General features: G+C 52.8%; 1 protein-coding gene across 4 annotated transcripts in view; it reads left to right on the forward strand.

The window, feature by feature from the left end:
* SSH1 (slingshot protein phosphatase 1) overlaps positions 1 to 17,619 on the forward strand; it is a 34,196-nt gene extending 16,577 nt beyond the window's left edge. For 3 of the 4 annotated variants that reach the window (XM_048322879.1, XM_048322878.1, XM_048322880.1), the window contains 13 exons: positions 920 to 1,023; positions 2,667 to 2,731; positions 3,463 to 3,584; positions 4,907 to 4,975; positions 5,365 to 5,430; positions 6,650 to 6,844; positions 7,132 to 7,225; positions 8,288 to 8,416; positions 9,047 to 9,093; positions 10,313 to 10,459; positions 11,043 to 11,243; positions 11,995 to 12,601; positions 13,033 to 17,619. In XM_048322879.1, coding sequence (XP_048178836.1) covers positions 920 to 1,023; positions 2,667 to 2,731; positions 3,463 to 3,584; positions 4,907 to 4,975; positions 5,365 to 5,430; positions 6,650 to 6,844; positions 7,132 to 7,225; positions 8,288 to 8,416; positions 9,047 to 9,093; positions 10,313 to 10,459; positions 11,043 to 11,243; positions 11,995 to 12,601; positions 13,033 to 14,304 — 3,118 coding nt within the window. In that variant the 3' untranslated portion in view covers positions 14,305 to 17,619. Of the gene's footprint in view, positions 1 to 919; positions 1,024 to 2,666; positions 2,732 to 3,462; positions 3,585 to 4,906; positions 4,976 to 5,364; positions 5,431 to 6,649; positions 6,845 to 7,131; positions 7,226 to 8,287; positions 8,417 to 9,046; positions 9,094 to 10,312; positions 10,460 to 11,042; positions 11,244 to 11,994; positions 12,602 to 13,032 lie in introns of those variants that run through there. The other variant, XM_048322881.1, reaches the window with a different exon arrangement.
* The last annotated feature ends 1,177 nt before the right edge of the window (positions 17,620 to 18,796 follow it).

The following is an 18,796-nucleotide window of genomic DNA, read 5'->3' on the forward strand; positions in this document are numbered from 1 at the left end:
CTGTGTAGCACAGTCTCATAATGGAGCATTTCTATTTAGTAGATGCAGACAGTAATTAACGGTGATCTATGGCTGTGAGCGTGGGGCGGCGGAAAATTGGGCTTTGGAACAACAAATGACTCTTGTGCTGTTTGGGGAGCAGAGGAAACACATCCTAAGCAATCCCTGTGCAGCTGAAAGGTACCTCAGGAGACAGGGATTCTCAGCCATGTGGGAAACGCAACTTCAGTGCTTCTGGCCAGAGCTGCTCCAAACCATTTCCGAGATTCTCGTGTGCATCCAGGAGCAGCAAAATCCGGCTGTGCCGGTGCTGTTCTGCCTTCTCTTCCATTATGTTCCAGCCCTGGGTGTCATTTCCCTCTGGAAATGGCGCTGTGTTTGCCCAGACTCTGTGTCCCAGGATGCTGATCCAGCCACAGCAGAGCCACACCTCTGCTCTTGCGCCGGTTGTTTTTCCCTGAGGGTTCAGAGCCGTGTCCTTTCCCTTGGGATGTGCAGGTTCCATCTCCATTTCTCTTTAAAATCTACACAGTTGCAGGTTCTTGCTTTTGCATTCCAAAGAAATGTCAAGAACTGGAAGGAGCAGGAAGCGATGGGCTCGGAACCTGCTCTCCAGTCCCTTTGCAGGTCTCAGCCTGTAAAAAGTCCAACCCTCTGCTTCTTTTAAGTTGCAGAATTCCATAATCAAGTGATAAAGTCATTTCCAGCCCATGACAGCTCAGGCAAGTATCTCCTGCAGGGGCTAAGTAATAAAACAGTGGTGGAAAATGACAGATGAATAATCCATGAATAATCCCAGAGCCATGCTGTGCAAGTGGCATCCTACTATTTTAGTGAGGAAAGCCCTTCCTTCCCTAGATGTGGACATTTTACTGCTCTTTCCTTTCAGCTGACTCCTGTGTGGTTTTTTTTTTTCCAGCCTCAGCGAGAGCTTTTTCATGGTGAAAGGTGCAGCCCTTTTCTTACAGCAAGGAAACAGCTCCCAGGGCCAGCGAAGCCTCCAGCATCCCCACAAACATGCAGGTAATGGATTCAATCACCTCTGGAGATCCTTTTTCCCTCCCATCCAAAGGGACAGGCTGATGGCACAGGTGGGTGACTGCCCAGGTTGTCCTGGTGGGCCTTGTACAACCTGCTGAGCAAGCCCAGGGTTTCAGCCCACATTCCGATTATTGAGTTTTTTATTGGGATCATTGAGTTTTGGTTTAAACTTTTATCATTCTCTTGGAACTGTGACTGGAGTAGAAATTTATTCTCTGTGGAAATCACGGTATTTTGCATGGCTCTCATTAGGCAGGGAAGCTTGGGCAGCCAGAAGGGCTGTGTGGGATCTCTCTCCCTATTTTCCCCAGCCACAGATGAGGAAATGTCACTTGAGCTTCAGTGATTTAATCTTTGCCTCCCCTTGGGCAGTCGTGGATGTTCTGGACACTTCTCCAGGGGCTCTCCCAGCCTCCAGTAATCCAAAGCTTGGGACTTTTTGCTTTGAAACTTCCTGTTGCTGGTTTTGTTTGGATGTTGCTGGTCAGAGGAAGGGATGTTTGATCAGGATTTGGATGGCTGGATAGAATTACATTTGTCAGCTCTTCATATCCTGGTTTCAGGAAAACCCCCTTTCCTGTCAGCTCACCACAATCTGTAGGAGTTTATCATGATTTAAGAACAGACTGTCCTGCTTCCCCCAGTCCCTTCCAGTTGCCAAACTGGTGGGAAGAAATGGTAGGGAGTGGTACGGTGAGTGTACATACGTACATTTGGAAGCAGATAAGGGCGTTCAGGGAAGCGGATTCTGCTTCCCCAGTTTTTATACCCTCTGCCTTTGGCAGTTTGGGAATGGGTGGTTACTGGGCAGGAAGAACTGGGATTTTGGGGCATTTTGGGAGCCTGTGGGAAAGGCACAGTATGGTACTGTGTGGTGCTGCTTAGCAAACACTCCAGCACAAAGGGGATGTTTGAATGCCAGGCTTGGCTTTGGGTTACTTTAACTGTCAGCAATTCCATATACCCAGCAAACAGCCTACGGAAGGAATTTTATCTCGCATGGAAAGTTATGAGTGCATTACTGAGTTATTAGATGGGAACTTGGTTTGTTTTCCTGTAGATTCCTTGTTCCTTTCGTCTGCTTTCCCCAAACAGAAATGTACCCACAGACCTAGAGCTGAAGGGACTTGGTGCATGAGCAGAACTTGGAGAGTTCATCCCCCTGGAGGTCACTCATGCTCAGCCACACCCTCTGTAGGGCCAGTGGGGCTGATCCCACATGCTGGGGGTGATTCACAGCTCAAAGGTGTTCTTTCCTCCTTTGTTCCCGTTTTTTTAATCTGAGTTTTTCCTCCTCTTCTTCCTCGCCTGTTCTCATGGCCAAACCTTTCTGTCCTCTCTAAGGTGCTGCGACAGGAAGAGAATCCTCACTTGTGCCAGGCACAGCTGGTCTCAATAGATTTGGTGGCTTCCAAATACCATAAGGTTGGGTTCTCACACATCCAGGGAATGCCCATCCAAGAATCTCACTGTTCTTAGTGTTCTCTGGGACAGCAAAGTTAATTGACCTTCCTTAATTAGTATTTTTTGACTTGGAAACATCCAATTTCTTTAAAGGTCAGGACACTGCTGATTCTTAGTGCAGAAAGAGCCCCTTTCTGATGATTGCCCTGCTTTCTGTGCAGGTGACTTGCCCCAGCACCTCCAGGTGATGATCAACCTCCTGCGCTGCGAGGACAGGATCAAACTGGTAAGGACAGGTGCATTTTCCTGCTCTCATTTCTGTTGGAAGTGTATGCAACAGACCTGTAGAGGAGCAGGAAAAGCATTGGCAAATCCTAGATTTCAGAGCTGCCTTAACTCTGTGCTGGTTTCCAGCCCTGCCCCATTTTCCTGACCACTCCTTTTGCCCTGGTCCTTGTGTCCAGGCAATGAGTTGGGTCAGGGAATCGCTCTGCCTGAAATGTATTGTTTTGTTAGATTCAACTTTCCAGCCAGCTGACAAACACTAATACAGGAGGAGAGACAAGACCTTGCTGATGCTCTTGGACACTTTTAAGTCAGCCTTGAAATTGCATCAGCTGGGCTGGGCTTCCTTTTGAAGAAACCTGCAGATAAAAATCTGCTGTAAAAGTCACTTCTCTGCAGAGAAGTGGATGATGCCAGTTGTGCCTCCTGTGGGACTAACCTATTTCAGTGAAGGCTTGCGAGTGGGAGAATCCTCTGAGCCTGTCTGTTTCCAGCTCAGTGCATCACCAATGTTTTTACACTTCCTGCTTGAAACTCCAGAACAAACCTTTGGGTTACATTTTGTAGCATTTCCCCAAACTGGAGAGGATAATCTCGGCTAATCTTCCCCTCACCAGCAGCAAGCCTTGCTGTATCGTCCATACTGCACTAAATAAAGCTTTTGGGCATAATGAAAACTTCAGAAGCCTCGTGCAGCAGTGGCAGCACTAATGGGGCAGAGGTGGTTTGCAGGCTGTGCGTTTGGAGAGCGTGTGGAGTGACCGCGTGCGCTACATGGTGGTGGTGTACAGCAGCGGGCGGCAGGACACCGAGGAGAACATCCTGCTGGGAGTGGACTTTTCCAGCAAGGAGAGGTAGGTCAGAGCTGGGAACCAGGCAGGATGGGCTCTCTGGCAGCACCAAACCGTCCCCGAGCAGTTGGGTTACCTGCATCTGCGGATTCCAGCAAGAGAAAGGACACGGGGTTGAGTTTTCTGACATTTTTATTCCAGAAAGTTTTCAGTCTCTGTGGAATCCAGGGCCGTGGCATCCACCTCACCAGTGGGAGTTTTTGCCTGCTCCCTGCAAAATGCTCTTGCAGACACATTTGCAAAACTGGAGCTCATTCTGTCCCCCAGACTCCAGTGTGTTGATGGAATGATGCAATGGAGCTGCTTTTGGGGAGTAGCTTTGTTGCCAAATAACGTCAAAAAACAATACTGCAGAAGTAGCTCCAAAACCAACAAACAACTGTGTCAGCAACGAGCTGTTCCTTTTGTCTGACTGATAAGAGCACACAGTATTTGGAAAAGCAAGTGAAATACTTTGTTATCGCAGCCCCTCTCAGATCATTCCAGTTCTGGTGAGTAAACCAAGGCAGCAAAGCTCTTGGCTCAGGGAGAAGGGACTGGTTTGGCAGAGCTGGAGTCGGAGGCTGGAGCTGCCAGGCTGTTGTGTGTGTTCTCCCAGGATTTAACAAGCTGCCCCATCCTTGTGGTGCAGCCACTGTGAGTTTTGTTTAATTCTGGAAAACCTTACTGGTGGTTTCCCCTGGAAAGTGGGAAGGGGAAGCTTTGCACAGCAGAGGGATCTGTAGGGAAGCTCCCAGCTGTGCTTTCCTCGTAAGATTATTGTCATTGGCTTTGATGCTGCCTCTGTTCTGCTCTGAAATTCCCATGTGGCATTCCCTTGGTGTGCCACAGCAGTGGAAGTTCACCATGTCGCCTCCACTCTGAACCAACCTGGCATTCATTTGCTCCTGGTGATTACTGATGTGAGACAAGAGGAAAGATGGATTTGTGTTGCTGTCTGCATCCCAATTTCCTTTAAAACCTGAATATCTCAGTAGCTTAATTATTTACTGCTGGAAGTTCCTGGCCTTCATTATAGCAGGGTTTTCTTGCCAGATTGCCTGTCTGAACTGAAAGTGTTCTTTTGGGTCAGATAAACCCCTGAAATCCATTTTTATCTGTTCCACCAGCTAGAGTGATCCCATGGAGCAATCACCATGAGTTATCACCTTGTCAGACCTTCAGACTCCAGCCTCCAGTTTTATTTGATGGCCTAAAATATTATGAGGGATTACTAGAGCAAGGCTTGAGGATTTTAAAAATTAAAGAGTATTAATAATTTAGGCTATTGGCATGATCACATCGTGGCCTATATTTAACATCCTGTCTCACCATCTCTCTTCCAGTAAAAGCTGCACTATAGGAATGGTTCTTCGTCTGTGGAGTGATACTAAAATCCATCTGGATGGGGATGGGTAAGAAACCACATTAAAAGGATAAATGGGAATGTCCTTCCCTATCTGGGGGCTGCTCCAGGAGAGATTCTCCGTCACCTTGCAAATGAAGTGCCCATTTTGGATTCATGGCTGCAGAGTCCTCTTACTTAGACAGTGAATTCTTGTCTTGCTGCCCTCACACTGCTCCCATGGTTCCAGGGAATGCTCTGAAACCCCACTGAGGGCTGGAGCTCCCATTCCTGGCAGCCTCTTGCCATTCTTATTTGAGAGGTTGGAAAATCAGTGAGAGAAATTCTCATCCTGGTTCTTTTGGCCTGTGAGTGCCCCAGTGCAGTAGCTCTTTGTAGAGAGCAGGCTGGGATGGAGAGAAAAGCGGTTTTTGACTTGATTTTCCCTCTCTCCACCAGTGGCTTCAGCGTGAGCACTGCAGGGAGGATGCACATCTTCAAACCTGTATCGGTGCAAGCCATGTGGTACGTGAGGGGCTGGGCTCAGGGAGAGACTCTTCTTTCTGTCAGTAAGTTCAAAAAAAAAAAATCAGCTGCATTTTAGCCTTCTCCACGATGGGTATTTAGTGAGCTGCAGCAGAGAGCTGCTTCCCTGTGTCAGCAGAGGGGCTGTGGGAATCCTGATCCCAAACCAGGATCTCCTGCTTCAGTTCAGAACAGCTCTGTATCCTTCAGCACGGGGGAAGTGGCACCAGAGAGATGAATAAATATGAAAGATGAACTTGAATTCCTGGAGCTGCAAACCAAGAATTTCCTCTCTCTGCATGTTTCTCTCGCGGGCTGACAGAGGAGGTGTAGGGCCCATTGCCAGCCTATGGCATTCCTTGTGTCCTGCCCCATTCCTGGGGTTCCTGCAGCCCCAGGTGCCCGTTCACCTTTCAGCTCCTGCCACCCCTCCCCTGTGCGGGGATTCCAAACCCCTGAAGCAGAGGTGGCTGAGTCAGCAGTGGCTGAGCCAGCAAATTCCTCCCTGAAGAGGCTGCTCCATATGAAACTGCATCTCCCTGTGCCTGGGCAATGCTGGCTCCCGTTGGAGCCTGGAGAGATCCCTGTTCCTGCAGCATCTCATAGGGAACAGATACAGATGTGGAGAAGGATGTTGTGCTAGGGATGATTGGTACAGACACAAATAAAGCTCCTGTTCCTGTCAGTTTTGAATTTGGCCCCTCCTGTTGCCAGCCTTGGCCATGGTTGATGTGTTCAGTGCAACAACTTCGGAGTAGAGCCTTAAAGAAAGGAAAAATTGAGGAGGGAAGGAGGGAAAAAGTAATGTTAGGATTTACAAAAACAAATGACCCAATCTGGGCCTTGTCCCTGGAGCCTGTCAGAGGCCAGGAATGCTGGTAAATATGCATCAGGCTCCTTGCTGGAGGTGGATGGAAAATTGTCCCTGTTCTTTATCTTCCTTTGGCTGTACAAGTTGGTTAATGATTAGATCCCAGAGCGACTTGTGCCTCCTTCTTCCCTGTTAATTAGGAGAAGATTTCAGCCCCTGCCTTGGCCGTGCTGTGAGAAGCCCCCAAGGTGCAGTTTGTGCCTCTTTGAGCTCTGACACCGTAAATCTGCTGCTTTCAAAGAGCAAACTGCAACAACTAATGCTGAAAATCACTTTTTCTCCGTGAAATCCTCTCAGCTCCTGTTCTGTCTGCTCACAGCTGCCCAAATCTCTTCTCCCACCCTGCAGGTCTGCTTTACAGATCCTCCACAAAGCCTGTGAAGTTGCCAGGAGGTACAACTACTTCCCAGGGGGGGTGGCCTTGGTGTGGGCCACCTACTACGAGAGCTGCATCAGCTCGGACCAGAGCTGCATCAACGAGTGGAACGCGATGCAGGACCTGGAGTCCACCCGCCCCGACTCCCCAGCCCTCTTTGTTGACAAGTCAGTGCTGGATTTTATTTGGAAAAGTTTGCTTGGCTCGTGAAGGAAATCTCCCCTTCTCCCTGTTCTTCCTGCCCTGGTTCGTTTTTGGGGTTGCGAAAGCAACAAAAGAGAATTTGCGTGAAATAATCAGACCTGAAACTTCAGCTGGTGATAAAGTGTATGAGCACCAACAAGCTGCTTTTTTTCCAGTTATTCTTATAAAAATTCCCTTTCCCCCTACTCCTCAGTGCTGTGCATGTGCTGCCAGCCTGGAATCATCCTCTCCTATTCCTGTTCCTTCCCAGGCCAACGGAAAGGGAACGAACAGAGCGGCTCATTAAAGCCAAGCTCCGGAGTATCATGACCAGCAAAGACCTGGAAAATGTGACTTCCAAGGAGGTAAATATAAAAATTCTCACTCTTATTCTTCCTGCCAGACTCCCTCTCCAGAGGGTGGTGAGGAGGCACCATATGCCTGGGTATCGCTGGCTTTGGAATGTGCATTCCAACCGTTCTGTAAAGGCTCTGCTCTGGCTTTGCTGCACCTCCCTCCTGAGAAATCAGGATAATCCCAGCATCAGAACTGTCTTGCAGGACCTCAGTAACAACTGTGTGAGTTTCAAGTCAAATTTTAAGGTTTTATTTCCTTTTTTTTTCCCTGGACAAATGTCAGAGGACCTTGCAGACAGCGTGTTGCTGGTGAGTTTATGGATGGAAAATCACAAATCAAGGCTAGAGCTCGTTTGGATCCATCCCCCAGGCTGGTGTAATCCATCCACCCACAGTGCAGACGTGATCAGAGTGGAAATAGTTCTTTTTGGGGTGGGTTTTTGGTTTTTAAGGGAGGTTATTAACATGCAAGTGGTAGGAGGAAGCTGAGAACTTGTCTGTCTGTGGACATGTTCCTCATTCCTGCTGCAGACAAGCTCTTGGTTTTTATCTCTCAAATTATTATTTTTAAGGAGCAGGTACCCCAAAGTACTTTTTTTCCCCTTCTTAAATGTTACCTGAAGCTTCATTTACAACTTCTGAGTTTGGGGGTTTAGGATACCAGGATGCCAGGGCAAGGGACTGTGGTTTTAAACTGCCAGAGGGCAGGGATAGGTGGGATAATGGAAAGAAATCCTTCCCTGGGAGAGTGGCGAGGGGCTGGGATGGAATTCCCAGAGAAGCTGTGGCTGCTGCCTCCCTGGAAGTGTCTTAAGGCCAGCTTGGACGGGGCTTGGAGCAACCTGGCACAGTGGAAGGGACAGGGAAGAGATGAGCTTTAAGGTCCCTTCCCACACAAACCATTCTGGGATAGTTGGAGAGATGCCACATAGGGAAATTCCTGGTCTCCAGAAGGTTGAGTCCCTGTTGCTGTTTTTAATGAAGGACAGAAAAGTGTTTGGAGGGAAGTGCCCACGAATGTTTCTGTTGGACACCAAGATTCCAGTGCCATCCGTTGTCTTTGCTCTGCAGATCCGAAACGAGCTGGAGAAACACATGAACTGCAACTTGAAGGAATTCAAGGAATTTATAGACAATGAAATGCTGCTGATCCTGGGTCAGATGGACAAACCATCCCTGATTTTTGATCATTTGTACCTGGTGAGTGTGAGGAGCTCCAGGAGAGCTGGGCTGTGCTGCGTCCAATCCTTTGCCACTAGATGGTACTCCAGGCAAAACCAGGCTCTGCCTCTGCAACAAAGACTTCCCAGAGATGAACAGTTTGTGCCCGTTGGGGCTTTTTGTTGTTGTTCTGGAGAGAGTCAGAGGAAGTAAGTGCTCGTGTTTGAGGGTAAAAGCTCCTTTTTAACAGTTTTAAGCTTTCTCTTGCGAAGGTTTGGGGAGAATCCAAGGTGTAGCCACCACCAGAGCTTTCAGGATGTGCCTCACTTCTTGTGTGTGGCATGTCTGGGATCACAGGTGTATTCACTTTCTTCCCCTGACCTATTTCTCCCTGTGTTTAAAAATCCAGAGTGGCTGGGGCAGTGATTTGGGATGAGCTCAGTCACACCCTGACCTAGAACTAACTCTGTGTCTCAGTTGTGCCCTTGTCCCTGCTTCAGCAGATCCCTGCCTGCTCAGGACATCTGTCCATGCCCTACTCCTGTCTCAGAGGCTGTTCCCAACATTCCAGTCAGCTCAGGAGGATGGCTGGGGCTGGGGGGTGGCAGAATTTTAGGCAAAAGGGCTGCTTTGGGGCCCCTTGGAAACGTGTGTTTGTGGCTGTTGCAGGGCTCTGAGTGGAACGCTTCCAACCTGGAGGAGCTGCAGGGCTCGGGGTGAGTACTGCCCCTGCCAGGCTCCAAACCTTCTGCTGTGTTCCTGCAATTCCCCCAGGACTCTGGAGAGGACATTTGTAGGCTCTAGGGATGATTTGGGGCCCATTCTCAGCCGTGGGGTAACTTCCCACCAGCAGCTCTGTGGAGAAATCTGTCCAACCTCACTTTTATCACCAGCACAGAGGGAAAATAACAAACCTTGTCATTTGTGAGGTCCATCAGGATCTCCATCCCCACAGTGTGCCCAGTGCTGTGCCAGGTGTGAATTCCTGCAGGCTGCAGAGGGGCAAAGGTTACAGCACTAAGGAAAAATCTCCATCCAGATGGAGCAGAGCTGCCTGGGGCTGAGCAAACTCCTCCTCACCTGCCTGGGCAGGCAGCTCCAGGTGTCTCTCCCATCACCACGGTGCTGCTTGGCTCTGTTCCCTGCCACACTTTTTGGATCAGGGAGAATTCTGCCTATGAATATTTGCTGCTTGCCCAAGACCTGCACCAACCTTGGTGTGAGGAACTGAAATTCTTCACGGTTTCAGCACGGCTGAAAATACTTCATTTGGAGTCCTTGGGAGCAGATGTCTGCACATCTTGGGACAAGGAAATCAAGCAGGGTGTTAATGATTATGTCCTGCATTGGGCCATGCAGTGTCCAAAGGCAAAGCTGGACAAATTCTGAGACAAATATCCTGTGTCCTTGATTTGTCTGAGTGATAGGAGGTGATAAATCAATCTGGACATTCATTCTCGGGTACATTGTTATCCCTGCTGTGATGTTTGGCAGGAATTGAGAGATAACATGTGACTCTCTCATGGTTTTGGTGAGAAAGAAGGGGAAGGGATTGCAGCTAAAACCTGCAGCTGGAGATGGTGATCCCTGGGTTCTGCTCCCAGATGATTCACTTCTTTCTGCGTCCCCAGAGCTGTGCAGCACAGCAAAGAGTTCCTGGTTGGGTTACACGGACTCAGAGACAATAAATGGCATAAAATAAACTTCTCCCTCCTGTGCCCAGGGTGTTTGGACACTTTGGGATGTGCTGGCAGTGCGAGGTGGCTGAACGGCCTCCTGTGTGCCCCGTGTCACCAGCTGTCCTGGGGGATTGGGATTAGGGCTGTAGGTAAAACCTTACAGCTCACGTTGGGTCGGATTCCATGAGTCCACAGTGTCCCTCAGTGCCTGTTTGATGACCATGGCAGCTCAGGGTGTGTCTCCTCGTGCCCACAGCATTGACTACATCCTGAACGTCACCCGGGAAATCGACAACTTCTTCCCGGGCCTGTTCGCGTATCACAACATCCGCGTGTACGACGAGGAGACCACGGACCTGCTGGCACACTGGAACGAGGCTTATCACTTCATCAACAAGGCCAAGTGAGTGCTGGGACACCTGGCCCTGGGGGAGGGCACATCCCAGCTCTCCGTGTCTCCTCTGGGGCTCTCCTGAAGCCATGTGAACTGCAGGGCCTTGGCATCATCGTTCTGCATCCCCGGAGCTCCCTTGTGCCCTGTCCCTTCCTGGACTGGCATTAACCTGTTCCTAGCCCAGCGTTTTTATTGCTGCTTTCTTTTGCTTCCAAAAGGAAATGAGGATGTTTCCTGTTCTGGAGAAGTTCTGGAGCTGCTCCAGCACGTGTCCATGTTGGACCTGCCCCAGCTGTCTCTGCAGGCAGAGCCTGTCAAACCCTGCTGGGCCTTTACACTCAGCCTTTTCCCAGTGATCCCAGCATCCAAAGACTTGGATGGAGGCAGGAGGCTTTCTCTGAAATGAGGCTGCCCATCTCTAACTCCCAGCTTTTCTGGACAGGGACTCTTCTCCTGGCCCACATAACCTGAAGTGTTCCTCCCCTTCGGAGCCGTGGTGCAGGGTGGGCAGAAGCAGGAAGTGCCATCCCTCCTCTGTAACAAATCCATAACCGGTGACACGGGATTTACTCTCCTGTTTGTCCTCCTGCAGGAAGAACCACTCCAAGTGCCTGGTGCACTGCAAGATGGGCGTGAGCCGCTCCGCATCCACCGTCATCGCCTATGCCATGAAGGAATTCGGCTGGTCCCTGGAAAAGGCCTACAACTACGTGAAGCAGAAGCGCAGCATCGCGCGGCCCAACGCCGGCTTCATGCGGCAGCTGCTGGAGTACGAGGGCATTTTGGATGCCAGGTAAGGCTCGGGATGAGTGGGAAGGAGCTAATTGTGGATAACATCACAAAGGATTGCTGGATCTCCGTCGGGCTCTGTCGGTGTCGTGCCCACAGATGTGTGAGGGGTGTAGGCTGAAGGGTCCCTTTAGAAGGGCACAGGCAGAATCCTGGGCCAATTGTACTTTCCCCAAACCTTCCCTGTGCCAGGCTCCCTGCATGGAAATTAGCTGGGAGAGCTGCTCTGGTGTAATTCAGTGAGGGTTTCTCCGTGCTTGGGAAGCACATTTGGATTTCTCAGCAGCCAGTGCTGCTCAGCACAGCATTGTTCTTGTTTTATGAGGCAGAACTGAGCTCAGGCCGTGCCGGAGGCGAAGCGTTCGTGGTTCTGTGCCAACCCCAGGGCTCTGTCACTGCAAGGGCTGTAGTATTTATCTTCTAAGGATACAGGCGAGAATTCTGTCCCCCGGTTCAGCAGGAGCTGTGCCATGGCACATGCAGAGGGGTCAGTTTGGGGTGTTCTGCTCTGAGGAGGCTTCTGTGCCCTGAGGGGTCTCCCAAGGTCTGATCCCACCATGGTTGCTCTCAGGGCACTGCTCTGGAATGGGCGGGTGGGGGGGAAAAGTCCTGATGCTGGAGGTGATTTTTTCCAAGTGGGATCTCAGGTGTGGGCCCAGCCCTTGGGTTCTGGGCTGTGGGGAGGGAGGGAAGCTCCTGGCACTGGGCATGCTGCAGTTGCAGGGCAGTCACTCGTGTCCTTGTCCCATCCTCAGCAAGCAGCGCCACAATAAACTGTGGAAGCAGCAGGCAGAGAGCAACCTGCCCCAGAACACCGACGGCACCACGGGATCGGGAGACTTCTTACTGGAGAGCTTGGACATTGATCTGGAAAACCGCCTGGCTGACCTGGACATGCCTTCCCAGTCGGCCTACCTGGACAACCGCGCCGGCTCCGACGGCTCCGTGGGCTTCGATTACTGCTTCCGCCGCCTCTCGGACACGCTGCTGGAGAACAAGATTCCCGGGGACAGAGAGGGCTTCTTCCACATGGAGCAGCAGCTGGAGCGCGATGCCCTGGTGGGACAGCCTCCATCTGCACCGTCCCAGGGGAGGCTGCTGGAGACAGGAAAGGCCCCAGAGAGAGCGGAGCTGCTGGCAGAGCTGGGCGGCTTCTGTGAGAAGGAGGCGAAGAAGAAACTGAACTTCAGCCCCAGGAAGGGAAGGATGGTCCTTGGGGCACCGGGGGAGGACGGTGTCAGGGAGGAAAATCCCATGGAGAAGTGGAAGCGACGTTTGTCCATGCACAAGGAGGAGAGCAGGCTCAATAGGGAGAACTTGAATAACAACAACAGCAAAAGGAGTTGCCCAGAGGATTTTGAGGTGCGTATGGAGGTGAGATGGAGGTGATTGGCATGGCTGACTCTGCTGCAAGTGAAACTGCTCTTCTCATCCTCATAGCCCAGTTTCATTTGACTTGGATAAAGCCTTTCATTCCATGATGAGCTTCTCCCCTTTCGAAGTGCTTCTGACCAGGGCTTTGCTTGCCCGAGCTGTGGATGTAGATGCCAGAGAGTGCCCAGTGAGTGCCCTGTAAAGTGCTGTGGGCAGCTCGCTTGCATGACCCTCGCTTGGCACGGTAGGTATTCCTTGGAGACGATGTCTGCTGGGAAAGCACATGGCTGTAGTTCCTGCTGCCAGGCCTGAGGTGGAAATGGGCTTTGCTCCCGATCTCTTTGGTTGTCCCACACCTTGTGGGCTGTGCTGGTGTCCGTTCCATGCTCATTGATCTGTGCCTGTTTTCTCTCCTGCAGCACGATGCCGTGTTCGGGATTCTCAGCAAGGTGAAGCCTTCCTACCAGTCCTGCACTGACTGCATGTACTCCTCAGCGGGACTGTCCCCCGACTCCTTCGGGGAGCAGTGCGAGAGGCTCAGCGCCGGCGCCGCGCGGCGCAGCAGCACCATCTGCACCCAGCCCCCCTTCCTGCCCCACCTGCACTCCCACCTGATGGAGCACCTGCCCAGCAGGGCACACCCCGAGGAGCCACTCAGAACTAAACATAACGAGGCTCCGCTTCCTCTGGCGCCAGGAGCCGGGACTCTGGAGGTTGGCACGTGCGGGTCACTCGATCAGCACTGCGGCCTTTTGGAGAGAGGGAAAGATGCGCCAAAAACCCCTGAAAAAACTCTGCTGCCCCGGAGAAACTCCCACTGTGACAGGAGCCTCCTTCAGGCAGAGGTGGTGCGGGAAGAGTCTCTGGCCAGGAAGGACCCCAGACCCACCAAGGACCTGAAGTACCTGTTGTTCAGCAAAGACTTGGAGAAGCCGAGCGCCAACAGTTACTTGATGCAGCACCAGGAGTCTCTGCTCCAGCTGCAGAAAGCGGGATTGGTCAGGAAGCACACCAAAGAGCTGGAGCGCCTCAAGAGCCTGCCCTCGGACGCCTCAGCGCTGCTCCGGGACAGCCCCCTGGGCAGGGTCAACTCCAGCATCGTGGAGGAAAGCGAGGACTTGATGTCCCACCCTGGCCTTGTGCCTCTCCTGGCACCGGCCCCGCTGGTGCCCGGAGACGCCGAGAATGACGTAGAGAAGCTGGGGGTGAAGCGCGTCCTGGAGGGGATCTCCCAGAAAATCTCCACGCCGGCCGGGTGCCGTCTGGAGCACACGAGCAGCTTCACCAAGGACTTCCTGAAGACCATCTGCTACACCCCCTCCTCTTCCCGCAGCTCCAACCTGACACGGAGCTCCAGCAGCGACAGCATCCACAGCGTGCGGGGCAAGCCCGGGCTGGTGAAGCAGCGCACGCAGGAGATCGAGACCAGGCTGCGCCTGGCCGGCCTCACCGTGTCCTCACCCCTGAAAAGGTCCAATTCCCTCGCCAAGCTGGGGTGTCTGAACCTGTCCTCCGAGGATTTGTCGAGTGACGTGGACGTGTCCACCATCACAGACTCCAAGGAGGCCGTGTCCAGCGAGTGCTCCGTGCTCTGTGAGCCCCCCCTGAGGAGCGCGGATGGCACCTCCAAACCGGGGCTGAAGCCTCTGGGTGGGAACTTGAAGAACATGCTCTGGATGGGCAAAAGTTGATGCCTTGCAGGGGGAGGAGGGGGCTGGATTTTGGGGGTTTGCAGCATTTATTCATTGCCTCAGTGCTGTTTTATCATCTGACTTGCAGCAGCTCATGTGGTGCCACCTCCTCATCCCCTCCCTGTGCTCCGAGAGAGGAGGAGAGAACCACGATGGGTCACGGTGAAGGGCACAAGGGAAATAAAATGTGTTGCATGGCTTAGAGGAGGACTTGGTGTGTGACTTGCCTGTTGTCCTGCAGGATGCTCTTCCTAGTACTGTTTGCCAAGTGTAATAACGTGGATTTGTGTGTGGTTATGGATAGATATTTGTATCTCTATCTATCTATATCTGAAATGCTGAAATACTCTGTTTCAAAGACTCAAAATAATTATTCATGACTTTTTTTTTTTTTTTTACAGAACAAACACAAGTCTCTATTTAAACAGGGCACTTGTGGAAAATCCTTAAAATGGTGACACGCACACTACCTCTGTTCTCGCTGGCTTTTCGTCCTGGTTTGCTGTTCGGGGCTTTTGTCCAAAAGGCTTTTCCCAGAATTCTTGCTGTTGTTTGAAGGAATTCCCTTAGCATTAGCTGTAAAGGCCTGGAGCAGTGTGAGCACAGAGGCTTCCCCGGGCTGTGGCTGGGAGGTGACGGAGTGCTGAGCTGTGTCCGTGGGGATGCTGTGCCCCGATGTCACCCTGGCTGTGTGGCTGTCACAGGTGTTGTGTTCTTGGGGTGTTTTGCTGTCGTTGTGGTCGGTGTTGTCCCAGTGCTGACAGAGCCTGGCCAGTGGTTGCCTGTGGACCCTCGTGATGTGAAGCTGTGTCAGTGTCGTGGATGCTGTGCCAGGGACCCTCTGTCATTGGGCTGTGAGTGACAGGAGGTGGCCGAGGAGGGGTGGCTCTCCTGGAGCCCCTTAGGTGACCGAGTCTCTTTTGTGGTTGTGCTGTCGGTTTTGTAGGACGGTCCTTGTGCCCTGGGTTTGCTGGCAGCCCGGGAGCTGCTGGAGGAATCCTGGGTGTTATTTATGATGGGTGTCAGGAGCCTGGGTGGCCCTGGAGCCGGGCTGGGCCTGTCCCAGACCTCACAGGGCTGTGAAAGCCCCATGAATCCTGCTCGGGGGAGCAGTTGGACGGAAGCACGGACACTCTCCAAGGAGAGGGATGTTGGAGGGAAGGGGGGCAGCCGGGGGCTGTCCGTGCTCTCAGTCCAGTGTTACCCCTCCTGCCAGGGCTGCTGCTTGGATCACAGCAGTGCACCCATTCCATAGGGAATGCACTTTTCTGTGAGTATTTTTGGCAACCAGCCTGGTCAAGAGCTGTTCCATGTGAGCCCTCACGGAGTCCAGAGGGAAGAGCTTGGGAAGTGAGCAGGGCATGTGCTCCAAACCTCGGTGCCCCCCGATCCCATCCGAGGCCATGTGCCTTCAGGTGATGTTTCGAAGCAGATTCGGGGGATCACACAGGTGGATTTGCTCACCCTGGCTGTGAGTATGCCCACATTTTTAAATCTCCATGGAAAGGCTTTCTTGCAACTCCCCTCTTTGAGGTGGGACAGAGCCAGGCTGCAGCAGCTGCTCTGAACTGTTCTGATTGAAAATTCAGTGTCTCAAGGAAGGGAGCCGGTGTGTTTTCCTGCCCTAAATGCCTGGAGTTCCCTTTTTCCCCTTAAGCATAAGATCCTGCATGTTTCATTTGTGTGAGGAACTGTAGGGACAGGCAATCAGTGAATAATTGTCCCTCCTGAAAGAGTGTGAATTTGATTTGCACTTGTTCCACCCAGGAGATCTGGTGTGGAGCAAAAGCTGCTCCGAGAGGGAAGTTGTGCTGGAGCCTCTGCTTAGTTGGGCTGAGGCAGTGCTGGGTCGTGCTCGGGGCAGGATGAATCCCCATAAGCCACGGCCGGATCCATTCCCTGTGTTTGGATCATCTTTATTCTCCTTCACACCCAGATTCGGATTTGGGAAGGGGCAGACGGGAGGCGCCGGGGCTGTTGGGTGCCGCGGGGTCGGAGCAGCACCTGGGAACCCTCCGTGTCCCCTGCCCGGGAGCCTCTGCCGCCCGCAGTGACCCCAGCACAATTCCACCGTCACCCTCGGCTCTCCAGGGCCACCCACAGGTTATTTTTCTGTGTGCTGCCGACCTTTCCCATCGCTGCCTGGCTGAGGGAAGAGGTGCTGGGGACAGATCTGAATTAATTCTGAAAATTCTGTGAACTGATACAAGCAAACATCTGATTTCCTTCCTCTTTCTCGAGTGCCTGCCGAGTTCTGGGGGTGTTCCGGGGCTCAGCTCGGCACCCTCCGCCTTCCCCCGCTGCTGCTCCCACCTGGCTCTGGCTGGATCAGCCCCAGGCTTCGCTCGGGGCTCCCTCCCTGCGTGGTCGGGATACAGACACGGCTTGGTGGGAGCTGCTCCGGATGCTCCGCTGTGCCATCCCCGGGGGTTTGTAGCCAAACCTGCCCCGTCCCGTCGGGTTTGTTGCATGACAAGGTTGATGTGCTCGTCCTCCCCACGTGTCGTACGTGTCCTTACGATGGAGTGCCTTACTCATAGTTTACAAACACTGTGTATCTGCTGAGCTGTTGGACTCTGCTGTTTGCTGTTCTCTGGGGAGTTTTTGGTGCTTTTGGTGTTTCCGGTAGCAGTGAGATCATTTCTCCTCCTGTCCTGCCCTCCTGTCCCCGCCGAGCTCGGCACTGCTCACCTGCTACCGCTTCCCTCTGCTCTGGGCATGGCAGAACCAAAGGGCTCCGTGACAGCCGAGGGTGCCGGTGGCTGCTCCCGGTGTCCCCATTGATCCCATTGATCCCATTTATCTATGCAGCGCTGCCGGAACGCGGGCGGGGTGTGCAGGGACACATCCCATCACCGACCACGCTTTGCTCGGCAGATCCAAACCCTGTCCCGTCCTGCCAGAAATCCTGAAATGCACAAACCGGCACCTTATTCCCGGTCCGGGTGGTGTCGCTCCGTGGGGCAGCAGTGCCCGACTTCCCGGGGGCCCCTTCCCGTGCCGGGGGGGTTTGGCTCGGCCGTGTCACCGACTCCCGGCCGGAGCGGTGGGGACTGTCCCGGTCAGCCCCTGAGGAGGGGATGAGTGACGTGTAGCTGTTCCTGTGCATTGCTGTACTCCGTAACAACGTTCCTTTATTCCATGGTATTTCTTATCCCAGTTTTATATGGAAATCTGCAGGATTTTTGTACTGTACGCCCGCGGGAGGGATGCATCATGCACTTTTTTTTTTTTTACTTTTGTTTGTAAAAGTGTCCTGGATATTTTATGTGCTTCTTGTGAGGAAAAAAAATAAACTTTTTTTTTTCCCTTTTACAAATGAGTTTTGTAGCTTTGTTTGGAGGTGGGGGAGGATCAGCGAGGCCGTGGGGAACAGGCCCTGAAGGGATGGAAACAAAAGGAGGGAATTGGACATATCCCGGAGACACTGTCTGCCCTGCCTATCCTGGCTCTGCTGCCCTCATTTTGGGGTCCTGGCGTTTTTCTGATGCCCCTGAAGGCTGGATCCAGGGGAATAGGATGGAAATCACTCATTCTCCGCCTGGTCTCTTCAGAGACCCCAGACTGGGTGCAGGAGAAGCCGCTCACCTTCCAGAGAGGATGCCGGCAGCGGAGCAGTGGCACATGGAAAAGTGACACCTGCACCCTGCTGAGCCTGGCAAATCCCGACTGGGAGAGGGGCTTGGTGCTGCCACAGCAGCGTGGGCTGTGGAATTCCCTCAGAAAAGCCCCATCCTAGGTGTGGAAGCCAAGGAGCTCCCACAGGGACTCAGCACAGACAGCAGCTCCCTGGCTGGGAAAATTATCTGCAAAGGATGGAGGCCACTGGCCTGGGCTGCCGGGGGTGGGTTTGGAACATTTGGGTCTCCTTCACCTGAGGGTATCCCCAGGGGAGAGATGGATCCCCAGGTGTGGGAGCAGCTCTGGCACGGCCTGGGGCAGGTGCTGCTGCGGGAGCTGAGGCACCGGGAGCTGGTACCGGATCTGTCCCTGCCCTGATCCAGGACCCCGGCACGGAGCACTTGGCCGAGTGGCAGGGCCTCCCCGGAGTTTCCAGGTGAGCTGACACGATGGAACAAGGAAGGGAAACAGCAGGAGCAGGGGCTGTGTGGAGCTCGTACACCCCGGGGTTAACTCTCTCCAGCGTGGAGCCGCTGGGAGTTTGTGCTGAGCTGGGAGACCTGGAGCTCTGGATTGGGAAGAACAGCTTCCCGTTGGGGTTTGAGGTTCTAGAGCACAGCCTGTCCCTCAGCCCATACTGTTTTGGGGTCAATGTTTGCTGTTGGCTCATTTAACTCACACATCCCTTGGCTGCATCGATGGAGAATTCGCTCCCTGCTCAGCTCAGCTTCCCAAAGATGGAGCCTCCCCACAGAGCAGTTCCTGGCTCCAGAGGTGGGTGTGAGTTGGATATGGGGAACCACAAGATGGGACTGTGGAATGGCCAGAGCATGCCTGGGCTGCTGGTGAGTCCCTGGCTCTTTTTATGTTC

This window comes from Corvus hawaiiensis, chromosome 18 (assembly GCF_020740725.1).
Source record: "Corvus hawaiiensis isolate bCorHaw1 chromosome 18, bCorHaw1.pri.cur, whole genome shotgun sequence".
NCBI classification, from domain to species: domain Eukaryota; kingdom Metazoa; phylum Chordata; class Aves; order Passeriformes; family Corvidae; genus Corvus; species Corvus hawaiiensis.